Source organism: Crocodylus porosus, unplaced genomic scaffold (genome assembly GCF_001723895.1).
Source record: "Crocodylus porosus isolate Cpor-Errol unplaced genomic scaffold, CroPor_comp1, whole genome shotgun sequence".
Lineage (NCBI taxonomy): Eukaryota > Metazoa > Chordata > Crocodylia > Crocodylidae > Crocodylus > Crocodylus porosus.
The window spans coordinates 30,674,314-30,702,070 of record NW_017728917.1 but is presented as its reverse complement, the minus strand read 5'-3'; the positions used below and the strand labels follow the sequence as shown (position 1 = coordinate 30,702,070).

General features: G+C 48.2%; 1 protein-coding gene across 1 annotated transcript in view; it reads left to right on the top strand.

Annotated features, from left to right (window-relative positions):
* The window catches only part of SYN2 (synapsin II), a 306,075-nt gene that overhangs the window by 29,704 nt on the left and 248,614 nt on the right, over nt 1-27,757 (top strand). Inside the window, exon 4 of the mRNA XM_019537021.1 lies at nt 17,737-17,893. Within this exon, the coding sequence (XP_019392566.1) occupies nt 17,737-17,893 (157 nt within the window). The remainder of the gene's footprint in view (nt 1-17,736; nt 17,894-27,757) is intronic.

Sequence of the window (27,757 nt, the reverse complement as noted above, 5' to 3'; positions counted from 1 at the left end):
GCTAACCAGACCTTGTCGTGCATCCACAGGTGCATCTCAAGTAGAGCCAGGGAGGTGATCCTCCCCCTCTATGTGACACTGGTCAGGCCACAGCTGGAGTACTGCATCCAGTTCTGTGCACCCCATTTCAGGAGGGATGTGGACAACATTGAAAGGGTCCAGAGGAGGTCCACCTGCATGATCCGGGGACTACAGGGCAGACTCTACATTGAAAGACTGCGGGACCTAAACCTGTTCAGCCTTCACAAGAGAAGGTTGAGGGGGGACCTGGTGACTGTCCATAAACTCACTAGGGGGGACCAGAAGGGTTTAGAGGAGACACTGTTTCCCCTAGCGCCCCCTAGCCCAGACACTGAGGTCCAACAAGTCGTGGCAGCTGAGCACGGGACTCAGGCAGAAAACACCAGCTCAAGCAGGGACACGAACCTGTGAGGCACTTAACACTAATTACCCGAGCAAGAGCTGCACAAGAATGACTGGTGGAGACCCGGTGGCTACAGAGTGGTGCATTGACCGGGAACCCCTTGGGGGGGTAACCCAAACAGTATGCAACCTGTGGAGGTGGCTACGGTGGAACTGCTTGGGGCTGAATCTACAGGTTCTGATGCAAATTGCAGGTACCCAACAAAGGATGCTGGAACAGCAACAGGAGTGGATGTGGCATGGACCGTCCTCCTTGCAGATGCCCAAGATGACACTGGAAGACGACCTGGAAGCCTACATCAAGGCCTTCAAGCAGCATGCAGTTAGCACTGGCCTTGATCGAGGGTATTGGGCCAGTCAGCTAGGGGCCCTGGTGGTGGGCAAGGCCCAGGCAGCCTACAGGGCTTTGACCTGCGATGAGGCCCAAAATTACGAGGCTGTCAAAGCGGCAATTCTCTATTGTTTGGAGATTAGCCCCGAATACTACTGACGGCTCTTTGGGGCCAAGAAGGGGGCAGAGGAGAAATGGCCATGACTGTTGCTCCAGCAGCTATGGGATCTTTTTGGAAAATGGGTTAACCTGGCTACTTGCATGGTGGCCACGTTAGTGAATAAGGTCATATTGGAACAGTTCATGAACAACCTGGAAGACAGAACCCAGAGATGGGTCTGTCAACACTCCCTGGGCTCTTGCAATGAAGTGTTAAAGTTGGCAGAGGCCTTCACGGCTGCAGAGGTATACTACCCTTATGAGAAATGCGGGCCCCCACTGCTGATGCCAGCGGCTAAAGAAATGGAGTGACAGAAACCCAGCCCCAAGACCTCAGGTAGGGATATGATCTGTTATCATTGCAGCCAAAGGGAACACTTCGCATGGGAGTGTCCGGAAAGAGCCTCATAAAGATGGCAGCCACGCAGCTCCCCGAGGAGGGGGGCTGAATCTGCTAGGGAGTATGGTCAAGGGGAGCCCATTGACTGTAGTTTTGGGGCAGGAGGGGAAAGCCCGGTGTGGGAGCGCCCCATAGTAAGAGCCTGGGTTGAGGGCCACCCTGTGTGGGCGGTGTTAGACTCTGGATGCGCCCAGTCACTGGTTAAGGCCAGCCTCATGGAAGAGGCCTGTGACCATCAGGCCGAGCCAGTGAGTGTGTCCTGCCTTCATGGAGAAACACAAATCATACGTTGAACGTGGATGGACCTCCAGGTTATAGAATACCTCCCTAAGGGCATGGGAAGGCTGGCTCGGTGATCCAGTGGAAAGGAAAGAAACCGCAGAGGGACCAGAGGAGTCTGTCATGGATCTACAAGACCTTGCAAGTAGCCAACAGTTCCAACAAGCACAAGAAGAAGACCCTGACCTACAGGAGCCATGGGCCCAGGTGAGAGACAAGCCACCACAGCTGACATGGGTTGTTAGTCCTGGGAGCCATTTTAAGGTAAGGAACAACCTCCTGTATTGGGTCTCACCTGACAGGGCGGGGAAGGAGGATAGGGTTCAGTTGGTAGTACCGGTGTATTTTCAGAGGACGGTGTGGTTATTGGCGCATGCTAACTTGACTGGGGGCCACTTGGGTAGGGGTTGAACTTTAGACAAGATATCTAGATGGTTTTTTTGGCAAAAAATGAGTGAAGACGTGGCCCTTTGCTGCGCAGGGTGCCCCATTTGTCAAAAGGCTCAGGATGACCAACAGCCGCGTGCTCCGATGAGACCTATGCCTGTTATCGATCTGCCATTTTCCCGGATCGCTATGGATGTTGTGGGGCTGCTACCTCACAGCAGTAATGGATACCAATACATTCTGGTGTTTGTCGATTATGCAACAAAATACCCTGACGTGGTGACTTTGAGATCTGTAATGGTGCCAAAGATAGCAGAGGAGTTGGTGAAGTGGATCACCCGCATGGGGATTCCCCATGAGATCTTAATGGACCAAGGTCAAAACTTTATGTCCGGAGTGCTACAGGGGTGTGTCAGACCCTGCAAATCAAGCAATTACGGACATCAGTCTATCACCCTCAAACCAACAGGTTAGTGAAGAGGCTAAATGGGACCCTAAAAAAGGTGTTAAGGTGGTGCATACTGGGTGACCCGCAGCATTGAGATCTGATGTTGCTGCTGGCCTTATTTGTGGTCAGAGTCCCTGAGCTATTCTCCCTTTGAACTAGTGCTCAGTCATCAGCCCCGAGGCTTGTTATAAATCCTTCGAGAAGGGTGGGAGCAGAGCTCTGCAGTTATCTCCAGCCCATCAAGATACCAATAGGCGTTCCAACAACAGGTCCAGAACACAAGAGAGCTAGCTGCCAGTAGTTTATGACAAGCCCAACAATGTCAAAAGGAAAGATATGACTTGCACTCCAAAGAACAGGAGTTTCAACCCAGGCAAAAGGTACTAGTTCTTTTACCCACTTTGCACAGCAAGTTGTTGACTCAGTGCCAGGACCCATTCGAGATTACATGGAGAGTCAGCCCTGTCAACTGTGAGGTTTACCACCCAGGGTATCAGAGGATGAAGCAGATTTACCACATCAACCTGCTACGGGAATGGCGTCAACCCGAAGTTTGGGCAACATTTAGGGCTGAGGCGACTGACAACCTAAGACTGCGAGAACCTAGCGCTGAGCCAACGACCCCAGAACCCATGAAGGGTGTTCACATGAGTGCCGAGCTAACTCCGACCCAGGAGAGGGAAGTATGGGACCTCCTCGTAGAATTTAAAGAGGTTTTCTTGGAGGATCCTGGGTGCATAAGGAGTACGTCCCATACCATCCATACGCCCCCAGACATGGTCGTAAGGGATTGCTGGCGGCCCCTACCTCATCACCTAATGGCGGAAGTAAAAGCAAAAGTGGAAAAGATGCAAACTTTCGGTGTCATCAGGCCCTCCCAGAACCCTTGTCAGAGCACCCTGGTGCCAGTACGAAAACTGGATGGAACTCTACGGCTCTGCATTGATTACTGCAAGTTGAATGAAATAGCTACATTCAACACTTTCCCCATGCCATGGGTGATGGAATTAGTAGAGTGGATTGGGGCAGCCTGGTTTATAACTGTGTTATATTTAGCCAAGGGATATTGGCAGATCCCAGTTCGGCCATGAGACCATCCCAAAACCACGTTCAGAACCCCCTGGGGTTTGTACGAATTTGTCCAAATGCCGTTCGGGTTTCATGAGGCAGCCGCCACCTTCCAGCGGCTAATGGAACTCCTTCTAGCGCCACATGTTGAGTACGCAGCCACATACATTGATTACATTGTCATATTCACCCGATTGTGGGGTCAACACCTACATGCCCTGAGGGCCGTGTTGACCGAACTACGGCAGGAGGGTCTGACAGCAACCCCTCATAAGTGCCCGGTTGCCCACACATCCACGAAGTATCTCGGTTTCCAGGTGGGACAGGGTACCATATGGCTATTAGAAGATAAGGCCATTCGTGCCTTCCAGGCTCCACAAACACTCAAGCAACTACGATCATTCCTGGGTTTGGTGAACTATTATCATAGATTCGTACCCCAATTTGCAGAAATAGCAGCACCTTTGTCGGAGGCCATAAAGGGGCCACCTCAGAGGGGGATACACTGGACAGGGGCGATGTTCCAAAGCTTTCAAACCTTGAAAAGGGCCCTACGCAAAGATGTAATCATACATACCCCAGATTTTGATAAACCTTTTACGTTGCAGACAGATGCCTCCAACACCACCATTGGGGCTGTTCTTAATCAATGAGATGCGGACCTAGACTGACCTGTAGCCTACACAAGTCAGAAATTGTTTCCGGCCAAAATCAGGTATGCAACAATTGAGAGGGAATGCCTGGCTATCCAGTGGGCAGTGGAACACTTCTGCTATTATCTGTTTGGAAGAGAATTTACGCTTATCACCGACCACGCACCCCTGAAGTGGCTCAGTTCCACCAAGACAGATAATGCGCAAATAATGCGATGGGCGTTGGCTTTGCAACCCTTCAAATTTCATATTGTGTACCGCCCCGGGAAGGACAATGTAACAGCTGACTTTTTGTCTAGATACAGCGAGGACAAGAGACAAGATGTTGACAGCACACAACATCGCATCGTGTGACAAGTCACAGGTAACGCCAAAGCGTGTCTCGCGAAACTGCCACAAGGCAGCTGGCAGCGGGGTGTTATGTCCCAGGACACACCGTAAGGATGAATACTTACTAGCAGCTCAGAGCGCAGCGCACGAGGGGCGGAAGGCAGAGCCCGCGCGGCTCATCAGCCGCCTGTTTATTCAGCTGCGGCCGGCCAGTGACATCAGCGCCAAATGCCTGCCGGTGAAAATAAAAATGGCAGCGCATGCTGCAGAGCCAGCAGGGAATCAGGGAACAGAGCCACAGCTAATGCTGGTAACAGAGGCGTCCCTGCCCACGGGACCCGGGGATCAGGACCAGCGGGGATGAGTGCAGGCAGGAAGAGAAGGATCACCTCGACGGCGCCTCATACGGGATGATAGAGGGACATCAGGAACATCACCTGAAGATGTCACCGGAACGACCTGGGGAGATGGAGCGAACTGCAGGTGGGAGTGCGGGGATGGTGGGACACCTGAGGAAGTGGGACCCGGGAGAAGAGAACTACGGGGAAACCCCGGAAGGGTTGCCGTTGGGGCGGATATCGCCGCTGGACCTGGAGGTGTCTTGGAGTAGGCAGGAAACCAGACAAACTAAGGGACAAGTCACTCCATGCCCCCTTAGGAACCCAGGAGGGGTAGAAGGGAAGCTAAAGGGGCAGGGAGCACAGTGGTTGTGTTGGAGCACTTTTTCTTTGAGTTGTCTTCCCAGGCTCCAGGGATACAGGAAGGAAGTGGGTCCTTGACTTAGGTAGGTAGTGACGGAGGCCCTAAGGTGGCCCTGGCTTAAGTGGTTCCAGGAGAAAAAGGCATTGACCATTCGGACACCGCTCCACAGGAGGCGTGAGGCTGGGGTGTAGGGGTGGTGGAGCCCCATGACTAACCACCGGGAGAACCGCAGGGTCAACGAGCAAGCCCAATGAACGACCCCAGACACTGAGGTCCAACAAGTCATGGCAGGAGAGCATGGGGTTGAAGACTCAGGCGGAAAACACCAGCTCAGGTGGGGACATGAACCCATGAGGCACTTAACACCAATTACTCGAGCGAGAGCTGCACGAGAGCGACTGGTAGAGACCCGGTGGCTACAAAAGGGAATCTACAACTATGTCAAAAGTGAGAGGAAGTCCAAAGAAACTATAGGTCCCTTACAACATGCAGAAGACAATCTAGTTACATACGATGCAGAGAAGGTTAAAGTATTTAATGCCTTTTTTACTTCAGTCTTCATAAATAAGGTGAGCTACTGGATGACAAGTGCAGTTGGTAGCAAAAAAAGGGAAGGAGACAAGTAGCCTGGAGTAGTTGAGGAACAAGTTAGGCATTACTTACAGAAACTTTCTAGTCAGGGGGTTCACCCTTGGGTATGGGAGGAATTAGATGAGTCAATTTCCAAGCCTTTGGCTATCCTCATTGAGAACTCATGGAGATGGGGTAACATCCCCTTTAAGAAATGCAAGGAAGATCCAGAGAATTACAGAGCAGTTAGTCTGACCTTGACACCTGGAAGGATCATGAACCCCTAGGTTCTTAAGTAATCCATTGTTAAACACCTAGAGAAGACCAAAGTGATCTGGAAAAGCTAGCATGGATTTACCAAGAGCAAATCATGCCTGACCAACCTAATTTCCTTCTATAATAAGTTGGCAGGCTCTGTGGATAGCAGAAAACGGTGGATGTGATATACCTTGACTCAGCAGGACTTTTGACACCATCTCTCACAATGTTGTCCTTAACAAGCTGAGGAAATGCAGACTAGAGAAAATTACTGTAAGGTGGATATGTAACTGGTTAGATCATCATGTTCAATCAGTAGTTATCAGTGGCTTAACATCTAACTGAGAGGAGATATGAAGTGGGGCTCCTCAGAGGTCTGTTCTGGGTTTGATATTGTTCAGTATCTTCATTAATAATTTGGATGTTGGGATCAATGCACACTTAGCAAATGGCACCAATTTGAGTGGAGTTGCAGACACTCTAGGAGGTAGGGATAGGATCCAGAATGACATGATACACTGGAAAAAAGGACCATAATCAACCAGTTGAAATTTTACAAGGACAAGTGCAAAGTCCTGCATTTGGGGCAAAATAACTGCATGCACAAATACAGACTAGAGAGTGACTGGCTAGGCTGAAGTATTGCATAGAAAGACCTGGGGACCACAAGATGAATATAAGGTAACAGTGTGCTCTTGTTGCAAAAAGGTAACAACATGCTGAATTGTATTAACAGGAATGTCACTTAAAAATCACGGCAAGCATTTCTTCTATATCATTCAACAGTGGTGAGGTCTCACTGGTCTACTATGTCCAGTTTTGGGCCCCACACTTCAAGAAGGATGTGGACAGGTTAGAAAGGATCCAGTGGAGACTGAGTAGAGAGTGACAAAGCTGTTTAGAGGCCAGGTAAGCATGATTTACAAGCAAAGGCTGAAAGAACTAGGACTGTTATAGACTGGAGAAGAGAAGACTGAGTGAGGATTTGATAAAAATCTTCAAATATTTGAAGAGTGATGATAGAGATGATGGAGATGGGCATTTCTCTGTGACCATAGCGGACAGGACTAGGTACAACGGCCTCATGCTGCAGCAGAGGAAATCTGGGTTGGAGATTAGGAGGAACTTTTTGACTATGAAGGTGGTCAAGCATTGGAATAGGCTACCTGAAGAAGCTGTGGAATCTCCATCCCTGGCAAGTTTCAAGAACAAGTTAAACAGACTGGGCTGGGATGATTAAAGAGGTAGTTAGACTTGTTAGACTGAAGTCAGGGAGAAGGTAGAGTAGATTTGCACCTTATAGACCAAATAAATCAGATGGATAGCAGAAGCTTTCATGAGCTCAAGATCACTTTATCAGATGCTGTGAAAGGACATACATATAGCAGTGTATCAAATGGAGAGAGTGATTTGTATGCAAAAGACAGGAATGAAGGGTGGGTTGTGAGGATGGGGCATTGCTGGGAGTAGCAAAGTAGTAATCAGTAAACCTATAGGAACAAACGGGTCACATATGCTAATCTAAGTGAAGGGATAAGAATCCAGAGTCTCTGTTTACACTTAATGCAGTCCAGTCTGTGAATTATTATTAGTGGTCTCTAATTTCCCATTCAAGTTTATTTTTAAAATTTTGCTGCTTAAAAACAGCTCCATTATCAACCAAAGTCAAATATGCCATCACCTGCTTACGGTACCCCTTCACTGTACATTGGACAGACAAGGTGATCACTACATGTAAGAATGAATGAATGAATGAATAATCATTAATCTGACACACAGAAAAACACAAAGGCCTGTGTCAGAACACTCTAACCTCCCTGTACAGTCTATTGCTGGCTGCAGTATTTTTAGCAATAACAAATTATGACAAATCTGCAAGGTTATTTTTTAGCGGAGTAAAAACTCTAATTTAATCCCTACAAATGCAGTTTTAGATACAATTAACCTAGAAGCATTGATCACTACTCTTTAATAGCTTTGTTTGGAAATTTACCTACCCAAGTGAAAAAAAATATTGAGACTGAGTCATTCAGCATAAACGCATGTCAATATTTAATGAGAGGTGGGTACTAGGGGTGTTGCCCATTAATGCCCAGCCACAGTCCGCCACAAGTGCCCCTTAGTCCTAACCCTCTGTGACCCCTGCAGCCTCTAATTGCCTTCTCCTGGTCCCACCAGCAAAGCAAAGCATTGTTTTCTGGGAACTGTAATTCTACCTAGCGGCAGCCATGTTGAAGACAAACCGGGGAAGGAAATTTTAAGAACTTGCCCGGATGCAGCACAGGGAGCCAAGAAATAGGACATGTTCTGGAAAACCCTGTGCTGCCCAGCTGGCCATAGAGTTCCCCACTGTCAGAAAGGGGATGTACCAAAATAACCCAAGTTAAAATGTTTAAGGTGAGGTAAATTAAATAGGATCAAACATTGTGGCATGTACAAATGCCCTGACTTTCCACGTCATATAACTTCTTATTCATTATATGCTACCTTGTTCCAAAGCAAACTGTCACTTAGCAGGCAACACATACTTTTTCTCAAACAGAAACTTACCCTTTTTTTATTCTGGGAGGTTTGTTTTAATAGGCAAAACTGTTTCATTCACTCTCTCACATGTGCATGCTAAAAATGGAAATAATTTGTCACAAAACATCAAGATGGAGGAGACGGTTGGAAATACCAATGCCAGTAGTGAGAAATTTGCTTGTGTGTCTCTATGGATACATCCACACAGGCACATGCACTTTTAACAGCATAAATACAAGTGGAGCAAATTTGAGCCAGGGCTTTTTGCCTCAGCACATTTGCCCAGACATGCACTTTGGTGTGGGGCAAATTATGCCACTTGAGGCAAAATAGCCCTACCTGGCTCCTCCCAGATCTGCATCCAGGGTAAGCTAGAGCCTGGGACAGCACCTGTGCTGGCCTCAGCAGTGTAAAAACCTGTTCTGTACTGGCCCCAGCAATATAAAAGCCTGCCCTAGCAAGCAGCTCAGGGCTACTCACCCTCAAGAGGTTCTGGGGGAAGAGCCTCTGGGAGAAGATGGCTACACCTCTTTCTGTCCCAGGCTATTGCTGTTGCAGTTGCTGCTGCAAACTTGGCCTCAGGAGCTTTTGAGGAGAAGATGGCCAGGCTCCTTCCAGCACCGCACCCCATCTTCTGCACCCCTGTTCTGACCTGGTGTCCAGCCCACTGCCAAGCCGTGGTTGGGGGACAGCCTGGGGAGAAAGCCTGCATTGCCTGTGGGCCCCTCCCCCACCATCACTGCTGGAGCCTAAAGGTGTCCTTGCTTGCCCCAGCTGCTTTGGCAGGCCACCCCCTACCTTCCACTCCACTTTCACCTGAAGCATACCCTAAGTGGTTGAGCTGGACAGCTGCTACCACTACTGCTGCCTGTTCTGCTGTTGTCCTCTCCCAGGAGAAAGGGAGATTCTCTGTGCACCACCTTGCATCACTCAACACCACACCTGCACTGGACTACTCCCTAATTGATTGATTATTCCTGCAATCCTGTACAGCTGCCTTACTGCATTGGATCCTGCTTTGTTTTCCTGCCTACTGTCCTGCTGCTGAGTGCCCATCTGGAGGATGAGGGGCTCCTCGACTGAGCTTCAACAAACAAAGCCCCTCCACTACTCCAGCCATTTTTTTCCATCCACCTCAGCAGCCTTCCCTGTGGTTTTTTTTGCCCTTGTGTGGTAAGTCCTGTGGTCTGCTCCACCTGCTTGTTTGTTGTGTGGCTGAATAAGCCAGCATGAGACTCCCCAGCCCTTGTGTGCATGTGTACCCTGACTTAGCCCACCTGACTTCCTGTGGGGCTGTAGCCCAGTGAGCTTCAGCCCTGTTTCCCCTTCTCCCCCAGCCCCAGCTTGCCCCTATTGGTTTCACTAGGCCCACTGTATTTTTTGTTTTTTCTCATTAGTTTTCTCTCCCTTATGTAAATCCATGGCAGGGCAGGAACCTTCTGGAGGGGTAGATGCCCCACAGAACTTCCTGCAGCCCCCACAGCCAAGCCCCTGAAAGGGTGCATGCCCCTGTAGCCCCTACCCTGGAGGCAGAGTCCAACTGACCTCCTTCATAGGTAGAAAAGCCTGAAACCATTGCTGCAGGGGCAGATGAGACTCCAGCATGTAGCAACCAGAGCCAGGGAGTTCTCCCTGGCCAGGCCACCCCCAAAGGGGTTCCCAAGCCCCCTTCCCCACAATCAGGGACCCAGGGCAAGGGCAGTGGGAAGGGCTTCTCTTCCGCCTCCTACACAGCTGGGGTAGGAAGGGCAAGGGCTCTGCCCCCAAGCCTAAACCACCGGCACCTGAGGGGACCAGGTGCACTGCACCAGGCAGCACACCCACTCAGCCTGTCCCTGGCCCTTGCTCCAGCTCCACCAAGGCAATCCCCCAGTGGGGAAACCACAGTTATGTACAAGCAGCTGCAGGGTGACCCAAAGCTGTGGTGCCTGGACCCTCACCAGCCCTTCCAGCTTGGGTGACGGGGCCCCCTTGCTGACACTCACTTGCCAACCGCCCAAGCAGGAGAACCTGCACTTTGAGACCTGGGTGCAGGCCCTGGCTCAGGTAGTTGGAGGCCAAGGTCATGGTGGCCTCCCACTTGCATAGCAAGGGGCCTTTTTCCTTGCCTTGGAGGCCACTGCACAGAAGGTGGTGGAAAGAGAGCTCATGGTAGAGGGCAAGTATGTCCCCCTCGAGCCCCTAGAAGAGCTAGGGACCAGGGTGGTCCTCAGCTCCATCCCTCCCTGTATTCAAAATTGGGCCCTGCTCCCCCAGCTCCAAACCTTGGGGAGGGTGTTTTCCCCAGTAATGTTCCCCTGCCTTCACCTATGTGAAGGTGTGGGAGGAATAGACATGCCACTCCCAGTTAGACTGGATCTCTTTGCCTGGGTCCACTCCTTTGGCATGTGGCTGACCACTTGCAGCAATCACCACCTTGTCTGGACCCAAGCCATGCTATGGCCTGGACATCCACTTGTGGGGACTACGTGTCATGCCAAGCCAGGTCCTGTCTGCAGTAGGACTGCTCACACCACCAGGTGATCTAGTTCCATGGCAACAGGACCTGACGTGGCATACAAGTACAGCGCGCCAAGCTGAGCTGGGTCCTGCTAGCACTGGGGCTGCTTGCACCACTAGGCCGGGCTGGTTCCATGGTGGCAGGACCCAGCGTGCCACGCAGCATGCCGAGTTGGTTCCTGCTGCCATGGAACCAGTCCGGCCTGGTGGTGCGAATGGTCCCAGTGCTGGCAGGATCCAGCTCAGCATGACACGGTCCCTGCACACCAGGCCGAGTCCTGCATTTGGCAGCAATGCTGCTTAACTCACAGTGCCTGTGGGGAGGAGGCGTATGGTGGGACCAGACCTGGTCTGGCATGGCTCACTAGCCTGGCTTTGCAGCTGAGTGGGATGTGTGGCTCTGGGAGGCATAGCTCCTGTGCAAACTCATGCTAGCTGCATGACATACATTTTCCTCCCGGAGCCATGCATCCCACTCCAGTGGAAAGCCAGGCTACTGAGCCACAATGGGCTGAGCTGGATTGTGTCCCTCCACGTGCTTTATGGAGGGACTTCAGCGGGGGCTGCCCAGGGTCTTCCCTAGGAGGGGTCAAACTGGGGCAACTGCCCTGGGCCCCACACTTTGGGACGCCCCATGGACAGTGCCATACAGACCTTGCCATGGCCACCATGCACCACCAGCTCCACTGTGGCTGCTACATGCTGCCAGTTCTGCCACAGATGCTGCACACCACCAGCTTTGCACTCCAGCCACTCACCTAGCCCCTGCCCCCCACTTGCCATCCCCTGGCGCTGCATGAACTGATATGCCCCAGGCCCCACACACTCCTAGGGATGGCTCTTGGACTGTCACATGCCTGTCCCCCCACCCGGTGGCCATGGCGCTGGCAGTAGCAGGCAAGTGGGGCTCTGGCTCTGCTGCTGGTACAGCTGGCAGACCCTGGCTGTATGACCCCGGCTCCATACAAGTTGAATGAACCTGGTCTGGCCTGTCCAACACCATATACTAGCAGGCCGGGCTGGGTCCATTCAGCATGTACAGAGCCTTGGTCACACAGTGCTGCATTACTGCTGGCTGTGCCTGCAGCAGAGCTACAGCCACCCTGCCTGCTGCAGCCAGTTGTGCGGGTGCCAGGTGGAGGGGGCAGGTGTGTGGCAGCCCCCACTTGAGCCCCTCCATGAACTCTCCCACATATGGGACATCCTCTTCCCCACTGCTCCCCACACCCCCTGACATCCCTCTCCATTCCTGATAGCCCCTCCCAAACCCCTCCACTCCTGACAACACCCCCGACATCCCCCTCCACTTCTGATATTCCCTCATATCCCCCCACCACTCCCCATAACTCCCGACACCCTCCTGCCACTCCTCACACCAACCCACTCCTACCCAGACCCATAAACCCCCACCCACCCCACATCCCTAACACCTTTGACAATGCCAGGGAAAGCAGAAGCACCACAGAGATGCTTTGGCCAGAAACCAGAGCACCTCTCCTGGAGGACTGACTCCCATGTTGCCTCGGTGCCTTGCACCGCTGTTTTGCAGCCCTTTTCAGTTCCATCCAGTCCTGCTCACAGAATCATTCTTATTAGCATGTAGAAAATCTGGAAAACCAGAACCTGAACATTTAAAACAAATGAAGACTTAGCTCAGATCAGGGAGGTTGTATTAGAAAGGGACACTGCTAGTTCTTTTCCTTTAAGTGCATAGTATGTCTCTGAAATGATGGCCTCAGCCCCTGTCCTTTTTTTTCAGAAAGAGGTGCAGTCTCTCTCTTGCCCTGGGTGGTCTGCAAAACTAAAGAAGGATAATTAATCCTTCAAGTATTTTACCCATGCTGTGCCATTAAATTGAATTTTCTTATGCCAGACACACTTCAATGCCCTTGTCACTCTGCCATGAAACCTGGATCACACATTCTCAGAACTATCCTCCAAATATCTTTTAGATAACTTGTTAGAAACAGGCATTGCTTTACTAGTTGGTCATCCAGAATACAATGTCACTTACTGACTCTTAACTTCTAAAATATTGCTCCTGCCAAATTTTATGCAGTGTATTCAGAATCAAATACAACAGTCCATACTTGGACCAATACATTCAGGCTGGGAATGTTAAAGTTAGAGTTCTCTAAATTACTGATTCTTAAGATGCCTTGAGATCCTTTCACAGGTGTTAGGGGGTGCCACATTGACTGGGCATGCACAGTAGTGACTAAGGCATTTGTATATACCCAATGTAGACACATAGTGTCCTTAGATGCCCAGAAATGGAGTCCACCAGAACCAATAACTACTAGACTTAGCCTTAGGAACATAAAAAGGGGTGATTCTGTGACCCCATTACTCAGTAGCTAGTGTACTCAGCTGCGAAGCTGGAGGTCATGGGGTCTAGACCCCCTTTCTTGGTGAACCTCATTACCCTGGACTTCCCAGTTAAGGACTCTAATCATCATGCCACAGGTCATCCATTGCATCTGGCCCACAGATCTCTGACATACCTCCCTCTTGTGGATGCCTGAGGAACCTGCTTCAAAGCAGGGACTGGGGAAGGTCCTAGTTAATGGCTGATGTGTGGTGCAATTGTCAGTGTTATATTGGGAAGTCAAAGGAAGCTCAGCTTCTAAACTACTTCTGGTGAGAGAGGAGGGCCAAAACCCAGGTCTTCCATATTCCTAGGTGAGCACCATATAACTACTGAGCTGTTTGACAGAAAAATACACAAAGGCTTTTTCTCTCTCCTCTTTTGTTGCCAGCTAGGTGCATATGTAGTTATTCATATTTGTCCAGATGCTCAGGGCTATGTGTCGAGAGCTAGAATGCCAACTTGTGCATAAGTAGCAATCTTGGCACATTTAACCCTGTAGGTGACCAAATGTGGGCATTCAGATGTCCAGGAAAGAATGGAATGTTACCCTAGTCTTAAATTAACAACTGTATGAGGTACTGCAATAAACTGTTTTACTGATTGCATATACTGAGATGATTCTGATCATCCTTACATTGCACAGTTTTACAGGCAAAGGAATGTCTTTGAGATTAAAATAATTTCAATGAGATCAGAGTCTTGCCAACTGTTTTAACCTTCTGTGGAACATGATGATTTCTCACAGCCAAAAAAGGATGCACGGGGAAAATGAAACACATCCCTTAATTATGTTGAAGTTAAATTTATGTGGGCAGACTTGTTTTTGAATTATAAAAATATTCTCTGGCTTCATTGTGCATTTTGGCTTGGTGTTTGGTGTTTCCTGTTAAGCTCTTTGACAAACACTACTTGTTTTGTTTAATGGCATTTCAGTATTTGCAAGAAGTGGTCATGTTAGTCAGAAGGCAGGGTAGATTTGCACCTTTACAGACTTGTATTTAATGTTGCCCAAACTTCCTACTTTTTAAAGACAGCTGATTTAGCACAGATTAGGTCCCTATTGTACTAAAATAGAGTTGTCATTAACAATTATATTGCACTTGAGAAAAGCAAGCGCATTAACCTAATTGAGTTTGATTAGCATTAGAGTAATTAATTGAAAATACATATTGAAACTATGACAATATAACTCGCGTTTCTATAAAGCTAAATGTTAAGACAGTGTACATTTATTAAAGAAACATTAAATGTCTTCAACTTAAAAAAAAAAATAAAACCATCCTGAAATGCAAAGGTTAAGAAACAAAATATTATATCATATAGAAAGTATATGACTTAGTGGGCCACACAGACAAAAGCCAATGCAAAGAAGCGTAAATTATTCTTCCAAGCCATGAAGGCTTAAATGGGGATTCAAACTAAATGAAGGCAGGAAAGTTGTCACTAATACCCTCCTGCAGGGCTCATGTAACTACCAAAGTGGCTGGATTATAGCTGTCTGAACAATTTGTTGGTTGAGAGGTGATGGCAGTCCTGCAAATTGCCTCTTCAAGGCCATTGCTTTAGATGACATTGATTCCTTTTTCTCCCAGTATATAGTGAAATTGTGTTCTGTTTTTGCCAGGGCAGCCTCCATGCCCTGCATTTTCTGCTATGAGTGGCCTCCCCCACACAAGAGGTCTTGTGGTGAATCTAGACCAGTGATTCTGAACCAGAGTGCTAATATCCTTTTAAGGACAATATTAGCCCTGTTAGATACGTAAACATTTAGACATGATTCACAAGGTAAACCAGAGATTTCAAACAGAAATCCATAGCATTAAACATTCTGACCTGTTGTGGTCTTTGAGTTCTTTGCAACAGAAGTGTTGCTATATTATTTTTCCATAGTCAAAAATCAGAAAGCTAAGAGCTGGAATTTTCCATGTAGTGTCTTGATTCCAATGAGGGGGTAGCATGAAAGGTTGAGAACTATTGTTCTAGAGCCTGAAGTAGAGTTTATTTAAGTTAACTTTATACTTTCCACTGGGTTCAATGGGCTTTAGGGGCAGGAATATGAGCCTGCGACTGGGAGTGTCATGGAACCCAAGGAATCCACCCCTCAAAGTCCTGCCAATTAGCAACTTGATGGGTTGAAGTCATTCCCCTATAGCTTGACTCATGCTGGGGATGCTCAAGTTGGATTCACTCACAGAAGAATGAACAGACCCAAGGTGACCTGAAAAGTCCAAGGACTCTCCTGGAGGGTTTAAACAATGGTAGCAGGCCTCTGGGCAAGCTATCAGAGAGCCAGTTCTCTCCTGCCCGCCATCCTTCTTAGTGGGGAGGAGGGACAGCCGAGGATTTATTATAGTACTGAGAGGTGTGTATAACTATTCAGGATGGCATGAGAGAAGAGAGATCTTCCCGGTTGGAAGTACTCTCAATTTTTTGCTGAAGAGTCAGTTCTCTTCTCTAAGCAACCCCTTGAATGGCAATATGCTAGATTTGTGTCCCCAGAGAAAGGATTTTCTCCTGGCAAACGTGTAATGTCCATCTATTGCCTAAAGCACATCAAAAGTAGAAATCATGCAGATTCTACTTCACTGAATTATCTTCCAATAGGAGAGCAACCAACAAGGTCTTGCTACTTTGTTCTGCTCATTTGTAGCATGGCATTATATATAAAAGTATGACCCAACTGTAGTTTCTAAAAGAAAATGTTCTTTTGTGTTAAACATCTGTACATAGGTGCATCTGTAAGGAGTTCGTATGAAAACCTGTAGGCCCGTGCAAAGCGACTAGTATTTGCTTCGGATTGAGATTTGGCCGATTTGGGGACAGTGATTTGATTTGGTGATTCAAATCACTGTCCCAAACTGATTTGGCTGAATCTGATTTGGACATTCAGCAGCTGCCGAATCAGACAAATCTCTGAATCAGACAGGCCCCATCCCCCACCCGCTCTGCCAGCCCCATCAATGGTTACCCCGCCTGGCCCCAGCTCCCAGGTCTTTGAAAAAAGAAGGCTAGCACTCACTGGCTGCTGCCAGTGGTGGGGGTGATCCCCACTGCCCCACACTGCATGGGGGGTTCTGTCACAAACCTCCATTCCCTGCCTGCTCTCCCAGCCCCAGCTCCCAGTTCTTAAGAAAAAAGAAAAAAAAGTCCCTACTCACTGGCTGCTGCCAGGCAGGGGGGGGGGCGAGTGCAATCCCCACTGCTCCCCCACACTGCATGGGTGCAGCGGGGCTGAGCCACGAGCCCCCAACTCCCGCCTTACCTCCCCGGCCCCAGCTCCCAGCTCTTAAAAAACAAAAAAACAAAAAAAAGCCATGGACTTGCCAGCTCCTGTCAGGCAGGGGGGCAATTGCCACTGGCCTCCACTGCCCTGTGCTGTGTGGGGGGCTCTGCCATGGGCCCCCATAATCCCCAACACCGCTGCAGCAGCTGCTGAGTTCTGGGTTTTTTTCTTTTTTAAGAACCAGGAGCTGAGGCCAGGTGGGGAAGGCATTGGGGGTGGGGCAGGAGCTGGGAAACTAGGTAGGGGATGGAGACTTGTGGCAGAGCCTGCATGCAGTGGGGAAGTGGGGATTGCCCCTCTGCCTGGCAGCAGCCGGTAGGTGGGGGCTTTTTTTATTATTATTATTATTTAAAGAGCAGGGAGCTGAGGCCAGGTAGAGCAGCCACGGTGGGGGCGGGGGAAGGGGACATGCAGGGGGGGCCGGGGGAGCAGGCAGGGGATTGGGCCTGGTGGGGGTCCACCCTATGGTCCCCACCCCCTACTTACCAGCACAAAGTTCGGATCCAGCTCCCTGTGCCATTGAGCAGGGACTGCCCAAACTCTAAAACTCTCCAAATCTTTTCTGAATCGATTCAGAGAGCTTTGAATTGATTCGGACCTTTTTACTGGTCTCCTGATTCGATTCGGATCCGGAGATTCGGCCGCTGAATTGGGCTCAATCTCCTCCGTATCAAATCAGCACCTGAAGCTTCTCACAGCCCTAAAAACCAGCCCAATTCCTGTCTTAATTGTCTGTGTTTGCTTGTTGTTCATATAAGGTTGTCATGCTATTGGTGGTAGCAATTTCTCTTCTAATAGTATGAAACTACAGAAATTGAACAGAGACAGAAAGAAGGCATAGATAAAAAATAATGTTAATCTGGTTTCATGCTTGTGCCATTAATAATACATGGTCTTCGATTTTCAACTCATTACCTTCCTTTTAAATACTTTTTAAATTTTTTTCCTGTCCAGCAGCTGGTACAACTTTCCCTTCTAAGACTGCTGTTTATTGTCAGATGAAAAAGGAATTTGATCATTACTTAATAGTTGCATACTTTTTTTCTCTTCAGATCATTCAGACCTGATTTTGTTCTTGTTCGACAACATTCATTCAGTATGGCTGAGAATGAAGATTTCCGTAACTTAATCATTGGAATGCAATATGCTGGCATCCCGAGTGTTAACTCCCTTGAATCAATCTATAACTTCTGTGACAAACCATGGGTGGTAAGTGAGATAGAAAATTTTGAATGTAGATTTCTGGTGCAAAACATATGATTACTTTTTTGTTATCTCCCTTTCTTCTTAGGTACTAAGCCATAAAGTTAATTTTTAGGGTGGTTAACCTATAATGAAAGAGCTAAAAAGCAACCCAGTGTCAGTACAGTCAAGATAAAGAAAGAAAATATTTTTAATAAAAATGGTTAAATAAAGTAGGAAACTGGCTGACAGACTGTGTTAAAATCCTCGTCTAGTGAGGAAGGCAGTTTCTTCACTGCTTCTCCCGCAAAAAGGAAAAAAAAAAAGAGAATATTTTTCGTTTTTGTGGTTTTGAACATAATCTAAGTTAACTCTTAGCCAGTGTTTTCTGTACACTTGTGAATTTTTAACCAGTGCTTTAGTAAGGAAATATGAAGCTTTTAGGTTTCCTTGTTAGAAAGCTCTTTTCATAATCCTGTATGTACTTACTGGGAATCAGATTCTGCCCTTGGTTACTCATGGGATAATGGAAAATTAGTAGGGTCACTGATTGTTCCCTTATAGAAGCCATATCCAAGTCAAAACAAACATTTATTCAGGCCTTTTGGATAGTCATATGTTCTGTTTGAGTTCACTTTATAAAGTTGATAGGAATTAAGATATAATGTGATCTTTTTGATGTGTATGGAATAGGAGCTTACTATAGAGATCTGTGCATTACATTTGTTCATTTGAGAGAGAGGCACAAGATGATTATGGTCCTTGTAATTGCTTTTCTTCAGCAGTTTTAATTGCCCAATAGTTAATAAAACTTCCAGAACTGTCATGCATTATAAATAGTAGGTGATTCATATGTTTCTCCTCTGAAATATGAGTAGAAAATGTACACTTGGCAATATTCTTCTCATTAAAGGAAACTTTTATTCTACTTCTATTTGCTGCCTTAAGGTTTCTATTTTTTTAGCTCTTTATTATTTAAGAAAAGACCTCCAAGAATCCTTTTAATATATACAGCTCTCAGCTAATTGTATAACATTTTATAAGTTGTAATAAACAAAAGTAGGAACCTCATAATTAACATATCACTTACTTTGCTTTATTAAGGTTATATTACCTTACTCCACACATTATTTTAATGCATTTGTTATTTTCTGCACCATGTGGCACTTCTTAATGCTTTGATTCATTATATGCAGTAAAGCTGAACAGTGAGGCAGTAGCAGTGTCATTTATATGCATAATAGTGTAATAAAATCAAATGAATAATACCTCATTGCAGTCTTCTTCTCGTGGCATTAGAATCATGAGGGGGTTGAAATATCTATGTTTGTACTGAGCTTGACTAGCCAGCTGAAAGCTTTTGTAAACTTAATATGCTAGACCAGGGGTCGGCAAACCCTGGCACCCGTGCCAAGCACGGCACGCGAGGCTATTTTGCTTGGCACGCTGCAGCCAGCCCCAGCTCCAGGTAGCTGCTGCCAGCAATGGAGCCCGAGGTGCTCCCAGCAGGCCTTGCAACATCCCAAATGCCTGAGGCAGTGCAGCCCTGGTCTCTCCCCAGCTCCTGGCATGGAGGTGGTAAGCCTGGCGCAGCTATTTGCACTCTGCCCGCTGCTTGCTGCAGCTTCCCAGAGCCTGAGCTGGCTACAAACAGCTGCACCAGGCTCAACACCTCCATGCCGGAGTGGGAGAGAGACCAGGGCTACGCTGCCTCAGGCCACACCCGCTCCAATGTGTGGGTGCACGCGCCGGTGTGAAGCTGAAGCTGGAGCCCAGCACAGATGTTTGGAGCCTCCCGACTGCAGCCGGCCCCAGCTCTGGGGAGCCCCTTGCCAGCTGCAAGCCCTGCTGGGAGCAGCCCGGGCTCCAGCAGCTAACCAGAGCCGGGGTAGCTGCTGGCAGCCACAGAGCCTGTGTTGTGGGGCAAGGGGCAGTAGGGCTGGGGGGCAAGGGGCAGCAGGGCTGGGGGGCGGGGGCTTTGGGTGGGGGGCAAGGGGCAGCAGGGCTGGGGGGCGGGGGCTTTGGGTGGGGGTAAAGGGCACAAGCAGGAATTCCTGCCTTGTACCCTTTGCCCTCATTTTGGTTTTCTGCCTTGCCGGCACTCCAGCACCTTCCAAAGTAGGCATTGTGGTGTTTTTTGGCACTCCGGCCAAAAACCTGACCTATTCCTGTGGTAGACTTTCAACTAAGTTATTCCATCAAAGCAAAAAAGGAGCATTTTTTTCCTTTTACAACTGACTTTTTTATATGTAAAAAAAATCAACCATGAGCCTTGGTTATGTGTTTCTTACAGCATCAGTGCAGAACACTATGCTGAAGAAAATATGAAGTTACATATGTAAAACTAAATTAAACCAGTTAATGTTGCATATTTTGCTCATTTTATACTATATACACTACAACCAAACAAAATGTAGTTACTGACGTTTTTTGGCATAAGTATTTAAGAGACAATGTTTCCAATTAACATTAGAATGTTAAATAGTGACACAACATTTAATGGCAAAATAGGATTTCTATTAGATTCTAAATTGTTTCTTTGGCTGAAGTTCCTCATACTTTATCTGAGTCCAAAAATAATTTTTTTTGGAAAATGATGTTATAACATTTTTACCTCACTTTGACCTATTTGAATGTGGACAAAAATGGTTTTTCCACTAAGCATTGTTTTCATGCTGATAACCAAATGACATCCTATTTTTTAAATATTCAATCTTTGTTTGGACATAGTCCAGCAAGTACTACCACCTTTTGACATCTTTCAAAGATTACCATTTTAAGAAAACTCAGATATAGTATTTTCAGATGTCAGTCTAGTTACATGCACTAGGCCACTTTAAGTTTTCAACCATCTACTGCAGATTGTTTCTCAAAAGCTATTTTTACTAAGTATATGGCTGAAGGCATAATTTGAACCTGTAGCTATTTCTAGATTCTGTGCATATATCTATAGAGACAGCAAGAGCAATAGCTTCTAGCTAAGCACAGAACGACCATGTGGTATCAGACACAAAAGGGCAATATTATTTTTGTTTTGAACACCTTAACTTGAATTTCCTAATACTGTTGGTGATCATCATTGATATAATTGACACGAGGAGTCATTAATAGTCTCTCAGTTATTCAGAAAACTTACCAGAAACCTTTGATCTGGTCTTTGCTAACTGTATCCTCTAATTATAAGTCTACTTGTAAAGTGATACACCTTTTTTTATAGCCATGAAGAATGCCCACAGAGAATCATTTCTACAGGCATGAATCATCCAACCAGCATGAGCTTTTATGATTTCAGACTTTTTTTGCTTTAGGGAAGGGTGTTCAATAACTCAACATATGCCAGCACTCAAGGCCAGATTCTGTTCCATCTATTAGGTATCTAAGTGCAATTAATTTTCATCCTGTTCAAGTCCCTGAAAATCCATTATTGAATCTACTTTAATAATGCAGCAGGATCTTGCGCTTAAGGTTGAGTCACAAAAGAAGAGTACAAACAGAAATCCACCTTTTGCATTGATTTTTTTTGGTGACTTGACCAGGGTGAAATAAAATCAGAATAGGGTACTGTAATAGGACCAGTGTTCCAAGGGCAAACTTGACACCCTCTAGTGGCCACTCGGTTCCTGTCCTGCTTTGGCTCTTCACCCCACCTTCATCATGCCTTAATGTTCTTAGTAAATTCTGCAAAGAGAGGCTATGCCCACGGTCCTAGAACAAGCTCCAAGCTAGCCTCCTGCCAGCAAATTATCTCAGACCCTACTGGAATCACTAAAGTCTTCACACTTGGTGGGCCCTCTACGTCTATATGTGGACCCAGGGCACCTGCTGCCTTATGGATTAATCACAGCCTCTGACACCCCGTAGAGCAGGAATGGGTAAAATATGGCCCATGGGCTGGATCTGGCCTGCCAAGCATTTCCCTCCAGCCTACAGAGCCCCTTCAAAACCCAGGTAATGGCGGCTGCCTCTCTAAAAGCCTCCAGCAGCAACCAGCGACACCAGCCGCCAGCTGCAGCACCTCAAGCTGTTTCCTTGGGTTCTGGTTGTGAGGCAACCAACCCTGACCCCAGCCTGACCCAGCTGGCCTCTCCCTGCCCCTGGCTTAGGCCACGTTTGCATCTTGAGAGGGGCAGGGTTGCTGGGCCGGAACCTGTGGCACTGGTGAAGGGAAACAGTGTCTAGGCCAGTTTCTGCTTTGCTGCATGAAACTGAAAAGGGCTCTTCCCTGCAAGTAAGCCCAGGAAAGTGGCTGGTGGGCAGGCTTGTGCCATGCCATGCCGTTTCAGTTGTGTGGGGTCGGGCTGGGCCGGCACTGGGGAGGGGAAGCAGCAGCTGGGCTGCAGCTCCAGCCCAATCAGCACCAGAAAGGAGAGGTGGCGTCAGAGCTGTGTGCCACTCGGGATGGGATGAGCTCGGCTGAAGCAGCAGGGGCTCAGCTGCACTTTGCCCCTACCTGCGCCGGTCAGTCTTGAGCAGCACGTGGCTCCGCCACTGCTTCTGCTGGCCGGTGCAGACCCGGCTGAGCTCCTCCCATCCCCAGCAGCATGTGGGAAGCTGGCTTCAGCTGCATGCCGCTTTTCCTGGCTGGTGCCAACCTGGCTGGGCCCATCCCATCTGGAGCAGCATGCTGCTGAAGCCAGCTTTCCATGTGCTGCTGGGGACAGGGTAAGCCTGGCTGGGTTGGCACTGGCCAGCACAAGTGGCAGTGGAGCCTCCTGCCTTTTGGGACCAGCTGGCACAGGTAGGGGGAAGTGCAGCAGCACATGGGGAAGCCGCCACTTGATAGGGGAAGGGTTGGGCTGGCTGGGCCACACCGGCCAGGAAAGCTGTCGCTGATCCCTCTGCAGCTCAGGACAGGAGGGGTCCCACGGCACTGGAGAGTGCTGTGCTGGTGAGGGGGCCACGCTCTTGCCTCATCGTTGTTAGTGATTAATCAGTTCAGTGGATCTTCAGCCCTCAGTCTCATTCCATGTTTCACTGAGCCTCTATGCCCTTGTCAGTCATTGCCCCTCTGGGCTGCTGGGATCTTGGCCCTATGTCTGCCTCTTTTCAGGCTCTAGGTCCCTGACCTCTGCCTCCATGTCCCTCTGTCTCTGTCTCTCCCTTGCTAGGCCTTTAACTTTTCTCTCTTTCCCTCTTGGACTATATTGCAGCTTGCACCTGCCTGTGGCAGGCACTGTCATTGTCTGGCCTCTGGCTGCCTAATCCTTTGAAGTTGTGCTTTATTTCACTACCTGAGTTCTGTTGACTACTGTTTTTCCCTCAAAGTAACAGGAGGAGTAGGCTCCCTGTTACAGGTGTCTAATTCCATTTAGACACCTCTTGGGGACAGAATCTGGCCCATTGGGCACAAATACAGGCATGTATTCACCATGAGCTCTGGTAAGCTCCAATTTCTGCTCATGCTGGTGCATCTAACAGTTGCTTAAAGGACACAGAGATGCACAGAAGCTCCACAGTAGTATTCTATTCTGTTAGTTTCCTGTGTCACAAATCAGTTGTGGATTTTACAACACAAGTAAAAGAAAATGGTCAATATGCCACTATCAAGCAAAAGGAAAGAGGAAGAGCCTACTATGGTACAGTAATCATATGCCTAATGCAGGGGAGGGCAAAATATGGCCTGGATCCAGCCCACCAATTAATTGAATCCAGCCCGTGGCTGCCCCTGCAGTGCTCCACATGGGGCCAAGGGAAGCCCATACCATGCTCCTGCCTGCACCTGCCGGTGACACTGCCCTGGTCCTGGTAAGCAAGCACAGCTTCCTGGTGGGGCTGCTCCTGCTGCAGCTGCAGTTGCCCAGGTACTGCTCCATTCCCCCCACATCCAGTGGCTCCTCCTCCTGCCCCTGCTGTGCTGTTCTAGGCAGGGGGGAAGCTGCAGCCAGGAAGCTCCTGCCCCAGTATAAGGGGCTTCAGCTCCATCTGCCAGCCACCTTTCACTCACTCTGCCTGCTTAATGCAATGAGCAGCCCCCTGCAAGTGGCCATTAGAGCTGTGCAAAATTTCACCCAGCGTTTTGTTTCAAAGTGGTTTCAATGTGCTTAGAGCTCGAAACAGCAAAATCAAAATGAAACAAAAGCCTTCAAAATAGCTTTGAAATAAAACAAGGTACTCAAAATGTTTTGAAAGTTTTCAATTGTTTCAAGTTTCGAAGCCAGGCTTTCTGGCTTCAGCGCCGGTCCCAGGTGGCAGCACCCATCTCCTGTCATTCAGCAGGCAGATCAGGGGCTCACCTGCACCCCTGGAGGGCTGCAGGGGCTGTGCCAGAGTCCTCCCAGGGGTGTGGGCCCCTGATCTGCCTGGCAGATGAGAGGGGCTGGGTGCTGCCACCTGGGGTCAGTGCCGGAAAGATTGCTGCTGCCGCCGGTCCCAGGCAACATCACCCACCACCTTGCATCCAGCAGGCAGACTGGGGGCTCACCCACACCCCCAGAGGGCTCCAGGGGCTGGACTGGAGTCCTCCCAGGGGTGTGGGCCCCTCATCTTCCCATCACTGGTCCCAGGCAGCAGTGAGCCCCTGATCTGCCTGCCTGCTGCACTTTATTTTTCCCCATAATAACTTATGGGTGAAATGTCAAAACATCAAAACAGTTTCGACTAAATGAAATGGAACAGGGCTTTCAAAATGAAACTGTCTTTGAAACGAAACACTGTTCTGTTGAATTGTTGAAATGGAAGTCAAATTGGACTGGTGCTGTTTTGCACAGCCCTATTGCCATGTGGATGGAAGATGGCCAGGAGCTGGAGCCCCATATGTTGGAGCAGGAGCCACCCGGTTGCAGCTTCCCCACCACCTGACTGGGCATGTGGTGCCTGGCACACACCTCACAGACATTGCCTCTTACCCTCACTACCTGCTTCCTGGAGCAGCACAGCAGGAGCAGGAGGAGGAGGAGCCACTGGAGGTGGGGGTAATCAAGCAGTACCCAGGTGGATGCAGCAGCAGGCCCAGCCCTACCAGGAACATGTGTGTGCTAGGTGGGGCTGGGGCTGGGGCAGTGCTGTCAGCAAGCACAGGCTACCCTCAGTGGGAAAAGATGGGGCTTGGTCCCACACCTGCAACTACACCAACCTGCCATGGCAAGCTGTATTGCATGCTCCCCCTGCCCCCACCCCAGCCAGTTCCCAAGACCTAGCACGTGGGCGGTCTCCACCTTTTCCCTGAAATGTTCACACCCCCCAACCCCCACATCCCATGCAAACACTCACACAAAGACCCCTCCACACATCTCCGCATCCCCACATATGATATACAAGTCAGACTTTATTTTGAGCTATTATGCAATCACCTCTATATATACTACTCAGAAAAATAAAAATATTTTTAAAATAAACTTAAAATATGTTATAATATATGCTTATTTTTAGTATATGATTTGGGTTTTTTTATCTATAATTTGTTAAAATAGTAGCTTCTGAAATATTTTATATGTGCAGCCCTTGACAGCTCCCCAAAACTTATTTAGTGGCCTGCCAACCCAAATAATTGCTCATTTCTGGTCTAATGGCATGAGTGTTCAGACATGATGTCTGATGCAAATTTTGAGAAAGTCCCCAAAAATACATATCCAGGCCAGCTACCTTACATGGAAAAGTTATGTAAAAGGTCAAAAGTCTAATATAAAATTATAAACCAGATGTCCAGATATATTTATTTAATCACAATTTTTATTAACAGTTGATGGGAAACAGACTGTGTCTGCCCCAGGTAATTTATTTAGCTCCAAGTGAATTATAATGTTAGACAAGAAAGTGGAAAGGATTGACAAAAGGTTACATAAAGGATGTCTTGAATCTGGCTCAGGTGGAGTGGCTGATAACTGTTTGGCCCAAGGAAAATCACTCAGTTGTCAGATTGAAGTTTCTAATAAAACACAAAAAATCATGACCATGACTGGCATCCATTACCATCTTTGTCAGCAGTGTTGATAAGTAGGGCTGTGTGACTAGGGAACTGTTTGATTTGGATTCAGCTGATTCAGATGCCAGCGATTTGATTCAGAGATTCAGATCATTTTTGCTATTTGATTTGGCTGAATCAGGTTCGGAAGATTCGGAGCTGATTCAAAGAGATTCGGAGATCAGGCTATAGAGTATAATCAGTGAAATATCTATAACTCTGTTCATTTTTGGCCAATTTGGATGAAACTTGTAGGGGTAGTAGCCTAGGCGGAGGGCATGAAGCCTGCCAAGTTTCAAGGTGACAGGTGCAGGTGTTTCTAGGAAAGTGCACCTCAAAGTTCTGAAGGCAAAACTCATGTCACATGTGTGTTACACCACAGCAGGGTAAAAACTGCAGGGATGATAACTCTTGCCCCGGTCACAAAGTCTGCCAACTTTCAAGAAGATAGGTGCAGGGGTATCTGGGAAGCTGCACCTCAAGCTCCTGACAAGCAAAACTCATGACATAAGTGACACTGTGGCTGTTAAGACACAAGGGGGTGAAAACTGCAGGCCTCCTCAGCCCTGCTGCAGCCATGAAGCCTGCCAGATGTCAAGGAAATAGGTGCAGGGGGAGTCTGGGTTCTGGGGCCCTGCACCTCTGGCCACAGGCAAGCAAAAGTCGTGACATGGGTGGGTGACACCATGTGTATGTTCAGGTGCGCCCTTCCTGACTCTGGTGCTGCTGCACAACATGGCAGTGTGCCCCAGTGAGGTCTCCTCCTCCCCTACAGCTTTATCCAAGTCCACCACTGTAAATGGCAGCAGGTAAAAATAACAGAGGTGACTCAGCTCCAGTAGCACCAGAAGCATCTAAGGTAGCCAGACTGAACTGTCAGGCCCTTCTTTCCTCTCAAATAGGAGCACCTAGTGTGTGTCTGTTAGGAGCACCCTCACTGTGTGACTGTGTGTGTGTGTATTTGTGTACAGGTGCACCCTCCTTGGCACCGGGGCCTCTGCACAACACAGTAGTGTGCCCCAGTGAGGCCCTACAATCTCAGTCCAGTCCACCACTGTAAACGGCAGCAGGTAAAATAACTTAGTGAGTGAGCAGCACCAGCACAGTCACACCAGCATCATCTCTGGTAGCCTAGCCAAACTGTCACAGAGCCATTCTTTTTATAAAGGAATTGAAAGCAAGAAGTACACAAGTTATATTGGATATATGTTACTCATGGTGTGTGATGGCTTGTCTTGTGTTTTTATTTTTATATGTTTATTATGGAAAAAACATAATAGAGAAATATATCTCAGGAAGTTTCCGGTTGAAAAACCCCTTTGTCAGGCTGAGGAAGCACCTGCAGTTGGTGTATCTCTCTGGAGATAGTTAGCAGGTTTTCTGTTTTCAGCTGTAGGAAGTTGGCTTCAGTTCTGGTGATGAGCCTCTACAACCTCAACCTCCTCCAAGGTGCTGCTTTTCGGAGAAGGAGACCTGAGTCTAGGGGAACTTTGAGGGGTGTGGAGCACAAACTGTGTGTGTGTGTGTAATGTGTGCTTCCCTGCACAATGATGGATCACGCTGCCAGGGAAAACATTGAGCTTTCTTTTTTAAAGTTTGCAAAAAGAGAAAAGAGAGAAAAAATATAAATTGAAAGAAATGAATTGGATAAGTATTAAATAGAGATATTCTAAGCTAAACTAAGCTAAGCTATATCCTATCCAACCCTTTCTAAGAACAAAAAGGAGCAGGTGACTGACTGACTAGGAAGCAAGCCAGGCAGTCCAGTACCTTTGTAATGCTGTTGCTCACTCAGAACTAGCTCACATAAGGCACGGCAAGCCTATAGACAGAGGCAGCATGGCAGCATCAGGGAGCTGGACCCAGGCTCCACTGCAGGTAAGTAAGGGGTTGGGGGGCTGGATGAGGAGGGAGGGGATCATGGGGGGGGACCACCACTGGCTCTGCCCGCTCTCTGAGCCCCAGATCCCTTCCCTTTCAGGCCCCACCCC